Source organism: Triturus cristatus, chromosome 4_1 (assembly GCF_964204655.1).
Source record: "Triturus cristatus chromosome 4_1, aTriCri1.1, whole genome shotgun sequence".
Taxonomy (NCBI): Eukaryota; Metazoa; Chordata; class Amphibia; order Caudata; family Salamandridae; genus Triturus; species Triturus cristatus.
This window is the reverse complement of record NC_140585.1, coordinates 1042403059-1042426044: the sequence shown is the minus strand read 5'-3', so window position 1 is coordinate 1042426044 and position 22986 is coordinate 1042403059. Positions and strand designations below refer to the sequence as shown.

General features: G+C 46.0%; 1 protein-coding gene across 1 annotated transcript in view; it reads left to right on the top strand.

Annotated features, from left to right (window-relative positions):
• The window catches only part of CCDC146 (coiled-coil domain containing 146), a 1030007-nt gene that overhangs the window by 321793 nt on the left and 685228 nt on the right, over positions 1-22986 (top strand). Inside the window, exon 4 of the mRNA XM_085654014.1 lies at positions 15895-16104. Within this exon, the coding sequence (XP_085510140.1) occupies positions 15895-16104 (210 nt within the window). The remainder of the gene's footprint in view (positions 1-15894; positions 16105-22986) is intronic.

The window sequence follows — 22986 nt, the reverse complement described above, 5'->3', positions numbered from 1 at the left end:
ACATAAACAAAAATAATGTCATGAGCAATTCCAATAGCTCTAACTTTAACAATGCCGAGACCGTTGCATTGTAAATGCTTGTTTTACTTGGGCTCTGAGAGCGAGTAGTGAGTACCCCGTGTGCCCCTTGTCTGGGTGGGGCTCCTCAGCACGCCGGCGATGACCTCTTGAAGGTGGTGGTTCTTCTGGCGGTGCCCTTCCCTCCCTTTCTACATCTGCTTTAGGTGTCCCGTGTATACTGTAAGTACTGCTCACTTGTAATTTAGAATATTTTTGATTTTGTATTTCTCTGTAATACCCTATTTGGTGAGTGTCTTCATGGTATTGACTTTGTGTTGCATTTCTTTTGAATTTTTGTAATACAATTTTAAACCAGAAATGAACGTGTCTATGCGAAATGTAACTGGTGCTCATGTAAAGTGCTCCAGTACCTTCAGGTCAAGTTTGCGTTTTTTTAACATTCACAAATGGAAAAGGGTCCCAAAGGGCTGAGAGGACGTGGTGTAATGGCCAGGGCTGCCGACATTGGAACTGGGGAACCAGGTTTGTTGGCTCAAAATCCTGTGATTCTGGGAAATCATTTCTAGTTCCCTGACTAAAAAATAATAGAAATAAACTTGTTGGGCAAAGTAACTGGTGCTCATGTAAAGTACTCTAGTAGCTTTAGGTCAAGTTTGCATTATATAAAAAACAGAAGAAAAAATCCCTTTTCGTGAATGAGTTAACACCCCAACTTGGAGAATGTACTTTTCAATGTGGCAAATAAATGTCCACATTCATACTGTTTTACTACTAAAACTATATAGCACACTAACAATAATGTGTAGGAATTGGGTTTCCGTGAATATTTACGTTTTGCTTTGATACGTGTTGCCATGGGTATAAATTGGTGATATCTCTGCCTCGACCTTGCTTCCCCGGGTCATAGGGGTCATGGAGGCAAAGAACGGAAGAACATGCAGGCAGCTATCTCGGCGCAGTACTGTGTCATTCACAGAATAGGGCCAGCTAGGCGAGTGCCGGGGGCTGGGTGAGAGGACGGGGACTGATCCCGCCAAAATGAATTGTATCTGCGTCGTTAGTTTTACTTGCACATCTTTCGTTCACACCATTGTAGTATCATTTTCTTTTTGTGTTTGTACGCCAGTTTCTGTTTCGTGTCTTGTGTGTAATTCGTATACTCTGAAGTCCTTGTGTGATGTAATTGGTTCTATTGTAAAGCGCTCTGACACCTACTGGTATTGTACGCGCTATATAAAAACGCATAAATAAATAAAACAGCAAACAAACCATGGAGGAGCTAGGGTGTGAGATGGAGTGAAACATGTATCGTCATTGGGGTACAGTGGCGGGCGCCATCCTTACCCGTGGCTCGGCCAGGGCGACTGACGCTGGAATCTGGGGCTCACGGTTCGATCCCTGGCACCGGCGGCACGTCAGCCTAGCACCATGCGACTCTGGGCAATAGCTTGCTCAATCTTCCCGACGGCCCCCAGCGCCAGGATGCCTTCGGGTAGCTGTTCGCGCTTTACAAATACTGGATTTCACATTTTAACCCTCTCGTCTTCCTTGCGGCCGCTTTGATCTCCGTGTGACAAGAGTTTAAATGGCTGCCATAAACTATCTGCTGAGGCCTCCACAACCCTCACAACTGCCCTACTCTGGACAGTCTCCTGTGGACCGATGCAGAGCAGACCAGGGGGTGGCGGGCTTTACAAAAACAGAAAACCGTCTGAGGCAGCTGCCTCTGCACGAGACCTACTCCGACTCCGCCGAGGCCTGGTTGGGGCCCAGCGCCGGTAGATTTAAAATAATGTATTTCACTGCACACTCGGTCACGCAGACTCTTTTGGGGCCTGCGTCACATCAGTGCTGACTGGTGTTCTAAGTAGATTAGACCTGGAGCAGCGCAAGTCACCTGAGAGAGCGGTAAATGCGTGTTCGTGAAAGGAACTCTAAGGGCATGGGCTAGAAATGTAGCAGAATCCATTTCTTATGTCTACAGTAAACATCAGAACATAACACAATAACACACAGCGCAAGGTAACAGCACAACAAAACAGAATACAACAGAAAACCACAGTACAAGCAAATTATCGAACTGCAATAAATCAGCACAAAAACAACAATATAACAAAGCAGACGTGCACAAACGTTCATGTCCCACATTACTACCACCAGTATCCTTCCATAATATACTAGTAAACGATGCCCCAAGCAAGAATAAACTATCAAGAGCATACAATAGCGCAATTCAAAAATGTTTTGTGCTCTGCCCCCCAAACTAGGGTATTGGCATATCAATAAGTAGCAATGAAGGGATGGGCAAGCCAAAGAGATAAACTACTGAATATATTATATACACGGATATGCATCACACAGAAACGCCCTCTTGGTATATTTGATAATGCATATATTAGTATTGGTGGCAGGCGCAATTTTGGCCGCTGAGTAAACGATGCACTATTTAATCGTCCACCGGCTAAATGGCAGAATTTATCCACTTATGTACTATGGGGGAGGTGTCTGGATAAATAGGAAACTTGTATTAGTATTATAAAAACTATGGTGGTTGTTTAATTAAACTTAAACTGTTCCTGAAAGGAGAACAAGAACATTCTCAGAAGGGTAGTAACCAAGCACGGGACACACGTGTTGCAAATACCGACTCAATAGCATGTGCATTAACCTACTGAGCTATCACCTTGATCTGGACGACAACACTAGGTTCATGGCCAAAGCCTGTTCTGGTGATGAGTCCTAGCGCATAAAGTAAGTAACGATGGGGGGCCCTAGAAAACATGAAACCAGCTAACTGACTGGTACCGCTTAGAAACTGTAAGGCGGGATATAAAACCCGAACAAGTACAATTGTCGGATGTGTTCACTTATCTGCAACAATTGATAGCGCTTTGAAACAGAAAGGCGGTATATGCTATATGAACAACAAGTACCGATCCCTGGACATGTGTACAAGCTCCAGGTAGTGCTGCCGCCACAGGAGGCACGTCTGAGAACCAGCCAGGTACTCACCAGTCGGGGACCTCTTCTTGACTACTGTCTGAATCTTCCCAATCGGAGGTCTCTCCTTGACTAGAGTCGTTGTATTCCCAGTCTCCCATCGTGGGCGCGTCTGTCTGTCTGTCTGTCTGGTCTCTTCCTCGCTTCGGTCTTCCTGGCCTCTGTGTCCGTCTCGCGGCCTCTTCCTCAGCTTATGAAGGGAAGGGGTCGTTGTGTCTGGAAAGCGCCGCCAGCACACCCCCCCCCCCCGCCCACCCTCTTTCATCCAGAATCAGAGCCCTCCCCTGAAATCTGAAGTTTGCACCGTCCAAGGCCAAAGCGGGAACAAGAGATGATAGAGAGGGGATGAGGCACGTGGAGGAGCCGGGAGGTGAGGGAGCAACGCCGGGACACCACCGCCTTTCTCCGAGGCACAGCAGAAAATGCCTCGGAGAAAGGGAGTGTCCTTTTCGGATTGGGGGGCGGGTTTTGCTGTTGTCTCCTCCCTGAGACTTCTCGCAAAAAACACGCCCCCCGATCCGAAAAGGACGGGGCTTCAACGGAGTGACTGGACCTCTTCTCCAGTGGCTGGCCAGCATTTAAGAGGCCAGCCAATGGAGAACAGGAGAGAAGAGGGGCGGGTGCAAGCCCCTCTTCTCAAAGTCACTCCAACTCATTAAATCTCGGAGCGAGACTGCGCAAGCGCAGCCTTTCGCAGCCGAGACCTAAAAATAACGTAAAAAAATGGATTCAAAAGGATATTGAGCTACCAACCCTTGAGTAAACAAGTCCATATACTTATCCAAAGAACACCATACGTTGCTAGCAATTGAAGGCGAGTAATGTTTCCTTTCAACCACAGTATGAGCTCCACGAAGATATGAAACCCACGCCCACCATGTGTGGTAAGAAAGAAGATGAAACGATTTCCACTGGGTGAGTATAATTTTAACAGCAGTGGATAAGAGCAAATCCAAGAGCTCCATATCCGTATTATCAAGAGGCAAAGGGGTAACTATAGCCCATGGACCCAGCAAAATCCTAGTTAAAGAAAGAACTATAGGTGTATTAAGATTACTAATAAACGTTTTTGTATCCGGCCCCAAAAGGAGTCTAATAGTGTACATTCAAAGAACATATGTCGATGGGTGCCTGGTACTGAATTGCAATTCCAACAAAGATCACGATCTCGTAACTTCATCTTGTGCAAGCAAGCAGGAGTCCAGTGTAAGAGATTTAGATTGAATAAGTGAAGGAGCAATTTTGTTACGCATGGATAATTTCCCAATCAGTTACCAAGTATCCTATGAAATATGTTTAAAAATATCATCTTCAAAATGGTCAGACCATTTAACGCAAGTAATTGTGGATTGTAAAGGCAGTGGAGCAGATACAAATTTATAAATTTTAGAAGCGGTATGGCCTGAGTGTACCCACATAGAAAGAGGTGAGACAATAACCGGATCTATTGAAAGGGTTATCTTAGAAAGTTAGACTTTTAGCTTAAAAAAAGAATTAAAATCCAAGTTACTGAGATTTATATTTTTTGGCTAGGAAACAAAAAAGGAAGAGAATCATGATTTAGTATCATAGAGGTCCTTCACCAGTCTGATATGCTTGGTGGCCCACAAAAGAGCAGTGTTCTGTTAAATGTCAGTAAAAAGTTTAGGATTAGACTATAAAGATAACCATCTTGATTTATGAACAGGTTTCGAAACTATCTTATCAATATATTTAAACGCACTAACCGTATCTGATACAATACGCTGAGAGTGTACTAAAGTAAGTTTTGAGGCTGTGAATAAAGAAAGAATGCAACAAGGAGGGCATAATTTTCGTTCAATTTGAATCCATGGAGGTATATGTTGAGATTCTGGTAAGAACCAACTTGCTCCCTGAGCCGCCCAAAAATAAATCTGGTATAGATTCCAATCCGGGAGGTTACAGCCTCCAAATAGAGAAGGCTTCCTAAGATATTTGTAAGCAATTCTAGCTCTCTTCTCATTCCATATGAATCTTGAAGTGATAACATCAATCTAATGAAAGAAAGAGGAGGAAAGTTTTATAGGTAGCATAGAAGATAAAATTATGATAACCCCAATCATTTATTTTTTAGGAGTTTGTAACTCACCCCACTAAGAAATATATTTAGGGGACCAAGAGGACAAAAGATCCTTAACAATATTTAATATGTGGGATTCATTATAAGTAACGGTATCTGAAAGATCTTTACAGAACCAGATCCCCAGATATTTAATGTGAGTAGATTGCCATTTAAAACCTGAATCACCCAGGTGAGAAGAAAAACGTAAAGGATTTAGAGAGAACAATTCAGTTTTCAGAGTATATCCAGAAACGACAGAAAAATCACAAATAATATTGGAAATAGAAGGGATCCCTAATTCAATATCTTCTTAAAAAATTACATCATTGGCGTAAGCAGGCGTTTTAAGTATAAGCGTTCCAAATTGAAACCCCTTAATGTCCGGGTTCAGATTAAGCAAGCGAAGAAGTGGATCAATGGATAGGAGAAACAGAAGGGGTGAAAGTGGATGCCCTTGTCTAGTACCTTGGCAAAGATTAAAAAAGAGGATGTTGTGCCATTAATCCTAATAATAGCTTTAGGTTGCGCATAAAGAGCCATAACCATATTAATAAAAGAATTACCAAGGTTATGAGATTCTAACACCAATTGTAAATAAGGCCAAGAAACTTTGTTGAATGCCTTTTTGGCGTAAAGGGCAATCGCTGCCGATGGCAATGAGAAAAGTTTTGCTTTTTTTTTAAATGTGACCGAACGTACGAACGTTGTCCCTAGCAAGCCTACCCTTGTCAAAACCTGTTTGGGAATCCTGGATGAGATTAGGAATGTGACATTCTAGACCATTTGCTAACATTTTTGCTTTCATATTTAATAAGGAAATGGGACGGAAGTTTTTGGGATCAGAATGATCCTTACCTTCTTTTGGTATGACTACAATAGTAGCCTCAGCAGCTGTACCAGAAACCTTGCCAGAAAAAACATAATTGTCGAAAATCTTTTTAAGATATTTAATTATTAAGGAAGTAAACGTTTTATAAAAGGCAATAGGAAACCCGTCTGGTCAGGGAGCTTTCCCCAATTGAGTAGCCTGAATAATATTGTCAATATCGATTGGCTTACCCAACTCGATCATATCGTCATGCGAAATAGTATTAGTAGGGAGAGATTTAAGGAACTGTTGGCAGGTAAACTTAGGGCATTGATCCTGAGGGGCATATACATTTTCGTAGAATTCACGAAAGACTCCAAGAAGTTTTTGGGTATGAAACTTTTTTGATCCGGTTTTATCAGTATTATGGTAATATGAGTAGCATTGGTATTGGTATTCTGATATTTTAGAGTAACAGCTAACCACTTGCCAGCTCTATTCCGTAACAATAATTGACGAGATTTTGGAGCATGCACTCCAGTATAACCTCTTTTAGTAACTATGTAATTAAAAGAATATTTTAAATGTCGAATATCCTGCAAAAACGATTTATCATTAGTATGTCTATCTAATTCCTCTTTTTGTTTAATGTCATCTCCCAAATACTGAAGAGATTTCCTAATATTGCTGTTTCTTTTGGCCATATTTAAAAATAATGTGACCTCTTATAGTACACTTAAACGCATCCCATAGTAATATTGGAGAATCCACCGATGATTCATTATCTTTGAAGGAACTAACAATCTCGTTAAGTTCTTTGACCTCAGCGCCATCTTCTAAAATCTGTGTTTTGTCGACAATTAAGGGGGCTTTTATTATCCGTAAGATTACGGATGGTTAAAGAGACTGCAGCATGGTCAGAGACAACTATTGGATGAATCATAACAATTCTAGTATGTTTTAAAAGAGAAGCGTCAACCAGAAGGTAATCAATACGAGAGAAGCTAGAATGAGGGGAGGGGAAAAAAGTTAAATCAATAACCATAGGATTGTGTAATTTCTATGCATCCGAAAGATGATGAGCCAAACACATATTAAGCATATGTGTGTGCCCTAGGAGGTCAAAATGTAAAAGCAGAATGCCTATCCAAGATAGGATCGTAAGGAAGATTAAAATCGCCTCCAACGATTGTTCTTGAATTCTGTGGAATGTCAGTACGTTTATTTATTGCCCACCAAAAAAGTGGGTCATCTATATTTGAAGCATATAAATTCATAACATATAAATCATCTGAACCATTAATCAAACGAGTAAGTAACCATCTTCCGTTGGTATCATGTTCAGCTGCAACTATAGATAAAACAGAACTTTTAGAGACTAGGGTAATAACCAAGTTTTTCTTTCCAGAACCTTCAGAACACGTAGCATCTAATACCCAATCTTTCCTCATGAGAAGACCTTCTTCAAAACCTATCTTAGTCTCTTGAAGCAAGGCCAAGTCACCAAATAAACTCTTAAAATAATCTAAAATCTTGGCCCTCTTAACCGGGTGATTCAAACCCCTAACATTAATGGAAACTATATTTAAACCGGGCATTGAGATACATGGATTATAAATAGTGAATACTTCTGGTAAAAGAGGTACAAGGGGAGTTAAAATATAGTTAAAAACCAGAGGAAGTGAAGCAGATGTGAGTATAAAGGAGAGGAATGAAGAGTAGGAAAAAATAAGAGCGGGTTCAAATGCACTCCAAGAAAAAACGGAGCAACATCGAAGCCCAACCCCACCAGGGGATGTCTGTTAGAGATGTATATCATGAGGAATCAACGTGGAAGAGCAACAGCAGAGGCTATCATCGTCGGTGTAGACAACTCAAGAATGAACAAACCGCAGAGCAGAGGAACAAATGTTACCATCCCAAATACATAACTATATCACATGTATCTCTTGTGAATAACATTAGGTAACAGGAAACTGAATAAATCTAATATAAATGTAACATCTGCAAAAAGATGACATTTCATAAGCAAACAAAACATACTTGTAATAGCATATAAATATCAGCGTATACGTACTTCAACCCATCAATAAAGTTCATTCAGATAAGTTCTACAGTGGTACACACAGTATATAAAATACTTATCCAACTATGAAGACATGGCAAGCTATGAGCATGAATAATGAAGACATATCTCATAAATGATATAACATTGAGTGTGGCCCTGAGGACAGAAATACATAGATATATAAAATAGTAGAGAAACGTTAATAGACAATAAGGCAGATCGTTGGAGATCAGTAAAAATACTAAATAATATATAACATCTCAACAAACTTCCAAAGATAAAGAGAGCAAAGATATAGGATAAGAGATGGCATACTTACCTATAACAATGGGGCTATTAAACGAAGTATACCATTAATAAGAGAATAATTTCATAAACATGATCATTCAATTAGAACAAAATATTAGATAAAAGGAGACTAGATGTAAATGGAATGTCTGCCATGAGATGCAATTTCATAAGCAAGCAGATCATAACTATAATAGCATATAAAATCCAGCTTAAACATACTTCAAACTAAATAGAAAGATCAACTTGTTTTTAATTGATACGTATAATATAAAATAACTATACAACTATCAACTAATAGCAAGTTGAGAGCAACAATTAATAAAGATGCAACTGATAATGACATAACATAGATTGTGACATTGAAATCAGAAAAAAAGAAATATATAACATAATAGAAGATCATTAATACAAAGAAATGAATTTATGATGTCATTAAATAATATATACCATATAAACAAACTTCCACAGAGAAAGAGAGCACAGATAAAGGATAAGAGGTAGAATACTTACCTATAGCAAAAGAATTATAAAAAGAAAAAGATTAATAAGAGAATAAGTTCATAAATAAAGTCATTCATTTAGAACAATATACCTGAAAGAGACCATATCAGCTAGGTATACCAACATTATATAGGACATATCTGTAGAAGTGTAATCCCAAATAGAACTAAATACTGCTCAAGGTACTGCATAGTACTGTATAAAATATCATTTAGTAGAGTGTGCCTTATCCAAAGTACAAAAAGCATCAGTTCAGTTACAGCAAAATGTATTATAAACTCAAAATCTACCAAAAACGCAACAGAGATTGCAAACAAACCTACAATAGAACCATCATATACAAAGTTATATGGACTCGTATAACAAATTGAATATGCAGTGACATTACCAAATACTAGTCAGGGATGAAAGGAAATTGGTTATATGGAAACATTAGAAACGGGCCAGGTCAATCTATAGAGATCACTAAGAACGAGAAGTACCAGGAAGAGAATCAGAGTCCATCTGGAGCCTTCGGAGAAGTTGCACAGGGTGTTCAAGGAACGGAAGCATTCCTTTTCTTTTCGGCGTCCGCAGCGTCATAAGGAGATGTTCTTTACCTCAGCTAAATCTTTTTGGCAGCTTTCTCGTCAGCAGAGGAATTCCTTCAGGAGCCAGAAGGGCACTGGGAAGTGTTTCCAGGGAAAGTTTCAGAGGAAGCCTCCGCCCGATGCGGGTCCTGGGAATCAGCATTCCTGACTATGCTGCATTCCAGGGCGGTCCCGCTGGAGGTTGATAGGATGCTGCACCATTTCTTGGCGGCGTGGCATCTCACAATGATGGACCAGTGGGTACTGGATGTCCTGGCCTGGGGTTACCAGATCGAGTTCCAATCTCCCTCCCTACCCCGACCCCCTCCCCCCCCCCCGCATCAGGCAGGGTGCGGACTCCAATTCCGAAGTTGTCACAGCAGCAGGTCCTGTTGGAGGGGGTTCAGCTGTTGTTTCAGAAATGGGGATTGTTCCTGTCCCTCAGTAGGAGTGGGGTCAGGGCAATTATTCAGTCATCTTTCTGGTGCCAAGGTTGTGGGGGCTTCTGGATCGTGATCCACCTCCGGCCCCTGAACAAGTTTGGCCGGAAGATACCCTTCAAGATGGAGACCCTGCAGCGTGTGATCCTGTTGATTCAGGCTGGCCGGGTGATTTCTACCTTGAATCTTCATGATGCCTTTTTGCATGTGGCTTTGGGGTTGCAGAGGTTTCTGAGGTTTTACCTGTGGGGTCATCATTGGCAGTTTTGGGTCTTCCCTCTCGTACTGCGTTCCTTGCCCAGAGTCTTTACCAAGGGGGTGGTTCCACTTGTTGCTCGCCTTCACCTCCTGGGTGTGTCTGTGTTTCCCTACCTGAACGGCTGGCTGCTGCAGACCCCCTTCTGCCCTGGTGATGTCTCAGCATCTGGATTTGACCATTCGTACACTAGAGGGCCACGGCTTTCTGCTGAATTTTCTGAAATGCCATCTTCATCCTGCCACCAGGTGGTCTTTTACAGAGGCAGACTTCGACTGTTCTGGGCAAAGTGTTCCTGCCCCCTTCCAGGATCCTTTATCTACAGTCCTTATTGGGGGTCTGTTTTCTCTGTTTTCCCTTCATTGGATGGAGATGCAGGGGCACATGGCGGCCTCGGTGTTCACTGTTCCTTGGGCAAGGTTGCATCTTTGCCCCTTGCTGTGGCATCTTCGCCACTTTGTTCATTTTCCAGTTGAGGAAATCTCCTTGGAAGTTCCTGTGTGTCCCGATGTGCTGAGCAGCCTGCAGTGGTGGATGGACTCTACCAATCCCTCCCGCGGCATGTGGTTGCATCCATCTCTGCCAGTGGTTCTGACAACGGATGCCAGTGCGTTGTGTTTGGGTGTGACTCTGGGTCAGTGGACCGTGAAGGCTCATTGGCAGGGGTAGGAGTCCCACCGGTCTTGCAACTGGAAGGAAACTGTCTGCTGTGGAATGGGCCCTTCGGTACTTCCAGGGTCCTCTGTTGGGTTGCAATGTTCTGGTGAGGTCCGACAACACTGTGATAGTGGCTTACGTGAATCAGGGCAGTACTCAGTCAGTCTTTGAATCTTGTGGCCTGTGCTTTTGCAGGTTGGGTGGAGATTCATCTCCAGTCCCTTTTGGCTGAGCCCATCCGAGGCTCGGACAATGTGGTGGCGGATGCCCTGAGTCGCAGGTTTCTGTCCTCTCTGCAGTTGTACCTGTCTCCCAGAGTGTTCCGTTTGATTTTCTGGAGGTTCAGGACTCCCAAGATGAACTGGTTTGCTTCAGGACCAATGCTCTCCTGCCTGTCTATGGTTCCCAGATTCTAGAGCGTGGAGTGTGGGATTTGGAGGCCTTGTACCTCACATGGCCTCCTTGGTTGCTGTATGCCTTCCCTCCCTTTCCCCTCATCCCTGCATTCCTGTTGAAAGTCCAGAGGGTGGGGGCTCAGGTAGTGGCTGTGTTGCCTCACTGGCCCCGGAGGTCTTGGTTCCTGTTATGTATGGCAGGGAGTCCTCCTTGGATCTTGCCTCGTTGCCCATCTCCTCTGAAGTTTTCCACTCCTCACCTGCTGGTTCCTCTCACCTTAGCTGTCTGGCGGTTGAACGGCAGTCGCTAGGTGGCCGGGGTTTGCCCGACCACATTATTTCTGTGATGCAGAGCTCACGTTGGAGGTCCACTTTGTCTTCTTATTCCAAGCATTGATCTTCTTTCGACACCTGGTGTTCTGGTCGTGGTCTGTCCTCTATTTCTTGTTCGATCTCTGAGATTCTGCAGTTCTTTTTGTACAGATTCCATAAGGGTTTGCTCTGTCTACCCTGAAGAGCCAGTGTGCAGCTGTCCGGGCTTTCTGGGATCTGGATCCTGTTTTTCCCCTTCAGATGGGCTGTTGGTGTCCCGGTTGTTCCGGAACTTTTCTCTCTCCTCACTTGCTGTCCATTCTTTGGTGCCTGCCTGGGATCTTTCTCTGGTCCTGTGTGCTCTTCAGTCCTCTCCTTTCGAGCCTTTGTTGTCTGTTGATATCAAGTTCTTGTCTATTAAGGTGGGTTTCCTGGTGGCCATCACCGCGGCTCGGAGGTTGGAGGAACTTTCTGCTTTGCTTTGTTCTCCCCCTTTTTTGAGATTTGTGGAGGATGCTGTGATTTTGCGTATAGTTCCTGGTTTTCTTTCTAAAACCTGTTCTAAGTTTCATACGTCTCAGAAGTTCGTGTTGCCTTCTTTCTACCCTTCTTCTCCTGAGGATCACTTGTTGAACACTCTTGATGTGAAGCGTGCTTTGACCGTGTATGTGGACAGGTTGGCTGCTTTTCGAGTGTATGACCGACTGTTTGTGACTTTTGGGTTGGCTGGCCGTGGAAAGTCTGCCTCTCATCTTAACCTGGGTCGTTGGATCAAGTCCGCTATTTCCTTGCCTTATCATGACTCTGGTTTGCCGTGTCCTTTGGGTGCACAGGCCCAGTCTCGGCTTCCTGGGCTGCCTTTCATCGGGTGTGTTTGGATGAGATCTGTCGTGCAGGGGCTTGGGATTCTGAATCTACCTTTATTAAGCATTACAGGTTGAATTGTGCTCTGAGTGACCGTTTGAATTTTGGGTGTGATGTTTTGCATGCTGTGGAGCCTGATGCACCTCGTTAATGCGTTCACACCATTAAAAGTTTCACTGTGGTGTGCTTCTCTCCTGTGTGCTGTCTGGTTTGTTTTCTGCCAGTGTTCCAAAGTCCTTTGCTTTGTGGTGGTTGCTTTGGTATGCCTCAATGGTCATGACTGGCTCGAAGAAGAGGGAAGTAGGGATAGTGTCCTCATTACTTACAGGTAATCCTCATTTCCCCCCCACCTTTGTTGTCCTTTGTATGTCAGGAAGTGCTTTGTGCTGGCTATGGTAATCTAGCCCAAGGCAGCAAGGTTGGTGGAGCCATCAAGCATTTCCTGTTTTGTTTCCTGTCTGTCTAATATACCTCATGTGTCATGACTGGGTTGAGAATAGGTAGGACAGAGTAATGAGGGTTACCGGTAAGTAATCAGGACATTAATGGCAGCTCCCCCACTCTAAACATTGTTCCAGCACTGCTGACTCTTAGTGCTAGGTGGGGGCCAATCAGAGTTCTGTGTAGGTAGTTATAATTATGGGGGCTGTAATTTTGGAGGCCGTTTTATTAGGAAGAAGAATACAAACCATCTGATTCTACACAAGTAGCTAAGTAGTCAGTTATGTATTTTACTTGGAGCGTACTTATCCTGAACCTTACCTCGGGCAGTTCCGAAAAGCCTAGAAAGTGTACTCCGTGAAATAAATAAAAGGTACAGAAAAACTTTCTTCTGGATGCATGTGTGGACCGATTCTTGATTTAAATCAATAGCAGCAAGGAAAGGGAGCACTAGATAGTGGGCAAGCAATGCAACAATGTGTGTTTTCTTTTTCCTGATTAGCAATGGCATGAGCAGCTGTCTCCTGCACCCGCTTTGAAGTGACAGTGCTTAGTTTCCTAGAATAGCTTCCCAGAAGGTTGATATAAACGCTTATCAGAAAAAAGATTGAAAACCTATTTAAAATGTGAGAATTTTAGTTTTGTCTTTGTGTTTTTGTCTTTATGATATTTTGAAGAAATAGGAGAAATTTTTAGGTCGAGCCTGAGCAGCACATGCGCTGCTGCGAGGCATGCAGTAGTAGAGTATGGCTTTGAAGCCTGGCCCACTCTCCACCCATATTTGTAATTGGCTTGTGTCATTGTGTTTCCTAAACACTGGCTTCCGAATTGTTATCAGACTTGCTAGTCCCTCCTTGGTACCGCCTTGTCTGCATTTGTTACCTCCCATTATTAGTGTTGTTACATGGTCTGCTTTATAAGTCGGTGAGCACTATTTTTTTTAATGCTCTTCCCCTAATTCACCCACTACCTGGCAGCAGGCCGCCCGCTTTTATTAAAATTTTTACTAATGGCGGTCTGCTTTAACTATAACGGCCGCGTTTTAAAAATGTATTTATTTTAGCCGCGCGATCTGCATTTAGCGGCCACACTTATTTATTTATTTGGTTTACTAGCGCCCATGCGGTGCTTTCACATTCCTGAAGGCCGCGCCCCTATCTTTAACCAAATCGTGTCTAAAGAAAGGTATGTAAATGACATTAAAGTGAAAGCGCGGCATGGGCGCTTTTACCAAAAAATCCCCATCTGTTTTGTCAACTTGACAAACAGATGCTTTTTTTTTATCAAAGCCCCCATGCTGCTTTTTCACTTTTTTTTTTTTTCAACCTATTTTATTTGTCAACTGCTTACACGTCGCAGAGCTCTGCACACCAGAGTCATCTGCTGAATCATACTGTACATTGTTACAGGAACAACCGACTTTTGTAGGTGTCGTCCCAAAAAATGATAGAAATGTATAACATAATACAACCAGACCCCCCCCAACCCCCCCCCTCTCCCCCCTAAGTCGCACAGTGTCCACATAGTCCTTGCCACAGCCTTGATACAAAGCAACAGAATCTTAGCACGATAACGCACACCTCCCCGGATTTCCCCCCCCCACCCTGCGTCCCTCCATCCCGGCGTACATCAAGAATTATCCTAGTGGATGAACCTCTACAGCTGCTGGCGGCTCCAGGCACGTCCCCCGGTAATCCGCCCATCTTTTCCATATTTTATAATGTTTGCGTGGGCAGCCCCTGGCCACAAAAATAGGCTATTCCAGCCCCATACAAAAATCGAATCCGTTTTTCCATGCGGTCACCGATGGGGCCCGCGGTGCCTTCCATGCCCTGGCGATGTCTCGCTTTGCCAGTGTGAAGCCAAGTCGCAGGAGCTGTCATTTGTAAATATTACCCCCTATGCCCTCCATGACGTGTAGCAGAGCCAGCCGCGGCGTTCGCGGAAGCTCCCATCCCAGGACCTCTGACAGACAGGAAAATACCCCCCTCCAAAACCGATCCAGGGAAATTCAATGCCAGGTAGTATGTATAAATGTACCCTCCTCCCGACCACATCTAAGGCACTCCGGGGAGGCGATCAAGCCCGCTCGGTGCAGTCGAGCCCAGCGCTTTTTCACTTTTATGTCAGACACACACCTTTCTGTAGACACGGCTTGTCTAAAGAAAGGGGCGCGGCCTTTAGGAATGTGAAAGTGCTGTATGGGTGCATGTAAAAAAAACTAATATTTGTAATGCAGTAGGTTTTGCATTTGCAAGAGTTTAAGCTATTGCATTGTCAATAGCTTAAACTCTCGTTAATGTGAGACCTATTGCATTGCAAATGTTTGTTATTGTTGGCGGGGGTGTCCTCAGTCGAAGACTGCATATTACTAGCATATTATTCATTTTACTATGCCTAAAAAGTGTTGTGTGTGTTTTTATTGGGAAAGAAGGCGATTTTGATGTCGAAGCGCAATTTTGCAATTATGCAAAAAAGTCTTGGGGTCCAAATCGCAAAGGTGACTGCTGTATGCATAACTCATTAGCCTGGCAGGAGTTCATAAAAGAATTCCTGGCTGGTGTAAATAATTTACTACTGCAGATCTACATGTGCACTTCCTAGTAGTAAATTTGACTCAAGGTGTGGGGTAAAGGCGGGATTCCTCTTGTAACTTTGTGAAAGCCCACATACATGTACGCTTGTGGGCAGTCACAAACTTAAATCCTAACCTTTCTCACCTTGGAAATGCTCAGAAAGTTACTGCACGGGCTGGAATAACTTCACCTAGAGGGTGGGAAATTGAACAGATCAATCCATATTTGCTGGTGTTGTAGATGAAGGGATTTCTCCACAGGAAAAATGATTTTCCCACAGAGGCAAAAAAAAAATTGTTTTTGCGCATACGGCTACCCTTTCTGTAGAATTGTAGGCTACATGCAATTCTGCACATGTCTAATAGGCAGCCATAAATGATTAGGCACAGATTTCCAAGCGTACTATTAAACATAGAGTGACTTTACAGGCGTACTGCTACACCTGTTTTGTTAATGGCAAAAAATGTGTAAAAGATATTTCAGGTAGTGCCTTAGGCCCAAACTTTTACAGTTTTCTACATGAATTGATCCGTTGGTCTTTATGTTAAAGACCAATCGAATTTAAGTATGTTAACTTAGAGGGATTTCTCTTTTGTCATTGTGTGTTTGCAGCGTACAGGAGTCTGAGATCCAACTGCTGCAAGATGCTAAACGGTATACTGCTGAACTGGAGAAGCAACAAAGAATACTGGAAAAGGCAGATGAGTTCCCGGAAGTTGCGGATACTGAGGTCTCACAGATGAGAGTGCAGCTCCTGAAGTACCGGAACGATATCAATGAGATTGAAGAGCGAGAATTCCAATTGACGTTCCGGATGGACTCGTAAGTGGCAACCGCTTGACACGTCACTCTGTAGGAAATCCAGTTTTTGCATCCCTAATAACATTGCCTAGCCTTCCCCTTCTTCACCAATCTGCACCCAAACTTGAAAAAATGTATAGGATATCTACACAAGGGAAAAAATTGGTACACATAGTTCAAATGTTGTCAGGGGTGTCCCACAAATCATATTTCACTCGTATTTATATTGTGATTCCCCATAGCAATTTATTTTTGCACATTTGACTCTGAAATACTTAATGAATAGTCACCAAATGTTTATTGTACAGTAGCCATTTGGACATTCAGTGTCTTTTAATAATTTGGTGAACATCCTTTCAGCCATCTCGAAGATATAAGGCAACATTGGAGTGTCCAGTGCATTTGATATGTATATTTTTCAGTTTGTTTACAAACTCATTGATCTCAGACAAAAAGAGCTCATCGCACATACAGGACATGCTGTGCAAGTGCACTGAACACTCATTTCCTTCCATTGTTCACAATTCTTGGGATGAAAACAAGGGAAAAGCATGAGAAAACGGAACGACAGGAATGTTGATGCAGCAGTAATCCTAAGTGAATGAGTAAAACCACCATTTGCCTACATTCTAAAGATCAAAACAGTACACAAAAATGCCAGGTCGGCACTTAGTAGTCTTATAATTGCAGGAATTGGTTCTCTAACACAGCACATCTCAATACAGCTATTTAATTGCGTCATAAGGCGATGATAGAGGATTTAGGAACACTCGTTACAGATATGTTATTTCAAGACACATTTTTTAGTCTGAAGAGGTCACAGTCATGGGATCCAAATTCGCTCATGGAGTGAATATTTTTTACGAAACATGTTGGCATTATGCACCAAATGGTGATGGGGCTCCTCTATACTTTATTGTGCAGCACTTGACTATAGGACTTTGAATCAACAAATCACTAACCTAACAGACAATTTCTATAGAATTTCTGCCTTCAGGATACTGTGTAAACACTTTTTTGGAGCTTGACGTTGGGTGATGTCAGCAACATTACAGGCACAGCGATGGTCACATTTTACTGTTGCCACTAGTTGGCAAAACAAAGTGAAATAATATCAGGGCAGCTTAAAGCTGTGCCCATGCATGTCCCTTACTCACCTTGCTTTGGCAATTTTGTTAGGGAATATCCATACCCTCCTGCCATGCCTGAGCGAAGGAGGGCAATCTAAGAGAACACTGGTTAAGCTTCTGAGTGTGTACACTCACATTCCCTCCCTCACTGGCAAACAGCAGGGGCTTACGGGAGAAGAAGCCTCAGGTGGCCGAAGTGTGAGGCTTTCACACAATACCCATTCCCTTGGTCAAAATGTAGGGAGCAATACAAAAATGTAGGAGCAGATGAGCTGACGGCTGACCCACTTCTTCGTGGCCTGCAGCAGCATTAGGCAGGCCATGTAGGAGTTAGCTGTCATTTGCTCCTGCCCCCTCTTGGCAATCGGAACGGGGTGCAGGAGCAGGTACAAAGTGACCCGCTCCTCCTTAACCTTCACAATACTATACATCACAGAGGAGCGGATCAGCTGACATCTGCTTCTAACCCCGTTCCAAATTGGAGGAGGGCACTTGAGTGGGTACCAGTTGACGTTCTCCTTCGTGTCCTGCACAGTTCTACAGGCCTTAAGAGAGCAACATGTCTGTCACCAGCAGGGGCTTTGCACAGGCTCCCGCAGCCCCAGGGGCATTACACAGGCCCCCGAGGTGCGGGGGGTCTGCGCTCCAAGGGCTACCTCCGCGGCCGCGCAGCCAGCACGTAGTTACGCTCGCCATAAATACCTTGCTGCGGCTTCTTTAATAAATTGTATGGTGCGCAGCGCGCACGTTTCCGCGTAACCATTGTCATGCGCATCACGCAATTAAAAGTTCGAGTGAGGAGGTGAAGCATCCCCGAGACAACAGAGGGACTGTGCGGCCACCTGGGGCACGAGGCTTGATGTGGTCGGACTTGTTTCCAGAGGGGGTTTGCTGGCATAGGAGCTGCTTTCACAATAACACAAAGCGTGCATCACTATTCTCACGGATGCTGAAGTGCTAAGTGTTCTGCTTTCTTCCCCCCTCAGCAGTAAAATGATGCAGTGTGCGTACTACATTCAGGGCCCTAGGAATTATTCGGCAGTGGAGAATCAAATTAGCATGACTAACTTGTGAATCAAAATATCTGAAAGAGACACGTTAGTGATAGATTCCTTACCTTAGAATATCGCCAGGTGTCAGACTGGATCCGGAAAGCTTTCGTCAGCAGTACCCCTGCGCGTTGATAGGCATCGTCGTATGGCTCCGCGTGCCTCGCTGACGTGTTCGCCGAGATTATGTCATTGGAGCTACTTAGACGTGCCCACGCACGCTGACGTCAGTTCTTTCTATTTCCGCTCCCGCAAGCGCAGATCCGGAGAGAGCGGTACCCCGTCACTTGTTGACTAAGTATTTGTTTGTTATAATTTGTAAGTAAACTTACCCCTGGTGCATAGGGATGCCCGGTTTCAAGCTTTGCAGGGCCTGTCCGCGCACGGAGTCGCTGACGGACCCACACTGTGAGTGTCTCTTCTGCCTGGGGCATGACCACGACACCGAGTCGTGCCCCCCCTACCGGGCCATGGCCCCGAAAACTTTGCGGGAGCGGTTCCGAAAGTGGCTGGAGGCCCGGGAGTTGGCCCCACGTCTGTGTCGGTCTCGGTCCCGTGGGAGGTCGAGGGCCCGGTCGCAGAGCAAGCACCATCATTCAAAGTATTTGCACTCTGAGTCAGGTAGGGCAAAGCACAAGAAGTCAAAGAAGCGTTGCGCTCTTCGTCCTCCCCGCGTCAGTCGCGGGACGCAGCTGAGGGGGCAGGTGGCACCGCCCCTGTGGCTCCAATGGAGCCTGAGCAGCTACCGTTGGCTTACCCACCTTTCCCGGGTCCATCGGCGACTCCAGCCGAATTGCAAGAGTTCGTGTCTGCAATGGCACGTATCTTCGGCCCGTGCGGGCCTCTCGGCACGCCTTTGGGCCCCGCGGGCCCCTCTGTTCCGCGTTCCTCGACATCGCCGGCTACGGCCCCGACGTCGTCAACACCTAGAGGCCTCCATGGCTCCGGCTGTGGCTCCCCGTTCTTGCGGGTGGACCCAGTATGGCCCCCGCCGACATCGACGCCGATGCAGACGCTGGCATCGACTTCTTTTCCAACATCGGCACGGTGCCGGAGGGATGTCTCCCAACGCCGATGGGGAACTTTTACCCTTTTATTCACCCACGTCCTCATCCACTTGTGGAGGAAGGGAAGGACTGGGAGGGGTTTGAAGACCCTCTCGCTTTACAGTGCGAGTCTGTCCCTGACTGGGATGAGGAGGCCGGTGGCCCAGATTACACTCCGGCGCCTGGTTCACCATCCCCTTCAGCTACTATGGAGGAGAGTGGTACTTTTTCCACAGTGCTACGTAGGGCGGGCGAGGCTCATGTCCTCGAGCTCCCTACTGTGGCTGTCAGGACCAGCCTACTGACCGAAGTGCTTCGGCCAGCCTCTTCTTCTACAGAACCACTGTTGCCGTTTAATGATGCACTTACTAATGTGCTTCTGGGAACCTGGTCCCGGCCCAACACAGAGGCCCCTGTGGACAAGGGTGTAGGTGGACGCTATCCGGGGCCCTGGGCGACCCGGCCTTCCTCACCCAACACCCTACACCTGAGAGTTTGGTGGTTCAGGCCTCTGTCTCCGAGTGCATTTCCTTCTGCTCCACCAGACAAGGAATCCAAGAAGTTGGAGCAGTTTGGCAAGAAGATTTATTCTTCTGCAAGTTCTGGACTGTGGTCTGTGAACACTGCCTCTCTCTTGGGCTGCTATTCCCATTCTGTATGGGATGCGGTTGAACAAGTGCTACCTCAGTGTCCGGAGGTGGTCCGGGCAGTTCTCTCCCAAGCTCTTATGGAGGGGAGCGACGCGTCCAAATTCACTATACGTTGTGGTCTTGATACCGCAGATTCGCTGGGTAGGGTGATTTCCACAACAGTGGCGCTCCGTCGTCATGCCTGGTTGAGGACGACTGGTTTTTCGGCACATGTCCAGAATACTTTGATGGACATGCCCTTCGATGGCACTCGCCTCTTTGGTGATAAGGCGGATTCCACATTGGAGGGTTTCAAGGACTCTCGTGCCACGGCCAAGTCCTTAGGCCTTTCGGCTACACGTACTCCTTCCGCTTCTAACTTTAGAAGCTCTGGAAGGGGCGTACAAACACGTTCATTTCAGAACAAGCCTGCGCAGCAACAGTCCCAGCACAGCCGCGGACGTGGGGCTCCAAGGGGCAGGTCACGGGCCAGCGTGCTGGTCAGTCCACCAACATCCCCGCTGCAAGTGCCTCCACACCTTCCTAGTCTGGTGTTTCAGGCCCACCAGATGCCAGTGGGGGGCAGGATTCGTCTTCACCTCCCCCACTGGCGCACCATTACATCAGACAGGTGGGTTCTGGAGATTGTTCGATGGGGCTACCCCTTCCCCTTCGAGTCTAACCCCCCCAGCCATGCCACCGCAGTTCCACCGCATGTCGTGGGATCATTTGGCACTTCTCCAGCAGGAAGTTACGGCCCTCTTGGCCAAGGGGGGCCATCGAGCGCGTTCCGACACCAAAAGTAGGTTGTGGGTGTTACTCCCACTATTTCTTGGCTCCAAAGAAGGACCTACGTTACATCTTAGACCTTCGGAGCGTAAATTGCTTCCTCTGGAAGGAGAAGTTCAAAATGCTCACTCTGGCTCAGGTCTTGTCTGCTCTCGACACGCAAGACTGGATGGTGGCACTGGAGCTGCAGGACGCTTATTTACTTATTCCTGTCCTGCCGGCCCATCGGCGTTACCTGTGATTCACGGTGGGCCAGGAGCATTTTCAGTTCACCGTGCTCCCCTTTGGCCTTACCAGCGCCCCTTGGGTGTTAACAAAAGTGATGGCGGTGGTCGCAGCTCATCTGCACAGATCAGAGGTTTCTGTCTTCCTCTATCTCAACGACTGGTTGTTCAAGGCGGGTTCGCCCCCCACAATAGTCTCCCACCTCCAGACTATGGCCGACCTCCTGCATTTGCTGGTGTTTTCCATCAATGTGCCGAAGTCGCACCTGATTCCCTCCCAGAAGCTTCTCTTCATTGGAGCGATTCTGGACACGGCGCAGTTTCGGGTTTATATTCCCAAACAGCGAGTCCAGGACATTCAGGCTATGATTCCGATCTTTCAGCCCTTGTCCTGGGTTTCGTTCAAGACGACCTTGAGGCTGCTGGGACTCATGGCCTCCTGCATCCTGCTGACCAACCATGCCAGGTGGCACATGCGGGCTCTGCAGTGGGACCTGAAGTTCCAGTGGGCGCAGCATCAGGGGAACCTGCCGACTACGTCCAGATCTCGGAGGGCACTGCACAACAATTGCAGTGGTGGCTCACAAATCAGCATTGGGTCAGCGGCAGATCCCTCTCCCTTCCCCAACCGGAGCACACAGTGGTGACTGATGCGTCCCTCCTGGGATGGGGCGGCCACATGGGAGAGGCGGAGATCAGAGGCCTCTGGTCTCCTGCGGAGTCCCGGCTCCATATCCACTTTCTGGAGCTTCGCGCAATCCTTCTTGCACTGAAGGCATTCCTTCCCTCTGTCAGGGGGAAGGTAGTGCAGGTGTTCACGGACAACACCACCGCCATGTAGTATTGCAACAAACAGGGCGGGGTGGGGTTGTGGACCCTATGTCAGGAGGCTCTACGCCTCTGGACATGGCATTTCCTTGATGGTTCAACACCTGGCGGGTTCTTTGAATGCCAGGGCGAACGAACTCAGCCGCCGGTGTCTGATGGATTACGAATGGCGTCTTCCCTCAGAGGTGGCGCAAAGTCTCTTTCAACACTGGGGAGAGCCTTGGTTAGATCTATTCGCCACAGAAGAGAAAGCGCAATGTCCGCAGTTCTGTGTGTTGGAATTTCCAAGGTGGCACTCGCTCGGCGACGCTTTTTGCCGCAAGTGGAGCTGTGGTCTGTTGTACGCCTTTCTGCCTATACCTCTTCTACCCAGAGTGCTGAAGAAAATCAGGCATGACCGGGCCCAAGTCATTCTCCTGGCTCGGGACTGGGCTCGAAGAGTTTGGTATCCCGATCCGACTGCCTCTGCAGCAGCTGGGGACGGTTCTCCACCCAATCCTGTCCAGCCTCCACCTACATGCATGGAGATTGAGCGGCGACAGCTGATTCCATTTGACTTGCCTCCCGAAGTCTGGGATGTCATTCTGACAGCCAGGCGTCCCTCCACTAAATCGGTATACGCCTGCAGGTGGAACAAATTTGTGGCATGGTGCACAGCCAAGACTGTGGACCCCCTTTCTGTTCCTCTTTCTGAGGTCCTTTTGTTCCTTCTTTCTCTGGCCCGGCAGGGTTCTGCTCTGGGCACTATCAAGGGCTACTTTTCGGCCATTTCAGCCTTTCTGAGGCTTCCAGATCAGCCTTCTCTTTTCAAGTCCCCTGTTGTACAGAGATTCTTAAAAGGCATTACGCATAGGTTCCTTCCTGTTCCTTTCATAATGCCTCAGTGGGACTTAAATCTTGTTTTGACTTATCTCATGTGCGCTCCCTTTGAGCCGCATCACAATTGTCCTTTACGTCTTTTGACTTTGAAAACTGCCTTCCAGGTGGCTATCACCTCTGCCAGGAGAGTGAGTGAGCTTCAGGCTCTTTCTTGTTAGCCTCCTTTTCTGTCGATTCATCCGGACAAGGTTGTGCTTCGTACTCGTCCTTCCTTCTTGCCAAAGGTTGTCACTACATTCCATATCGGGCAGACTATCACCTTACCCACTTTCTTTCCGCCTCCACACCCTTCCAGAGAGGAAGAGAGGCTCCAACGTGTGGACCCAAAA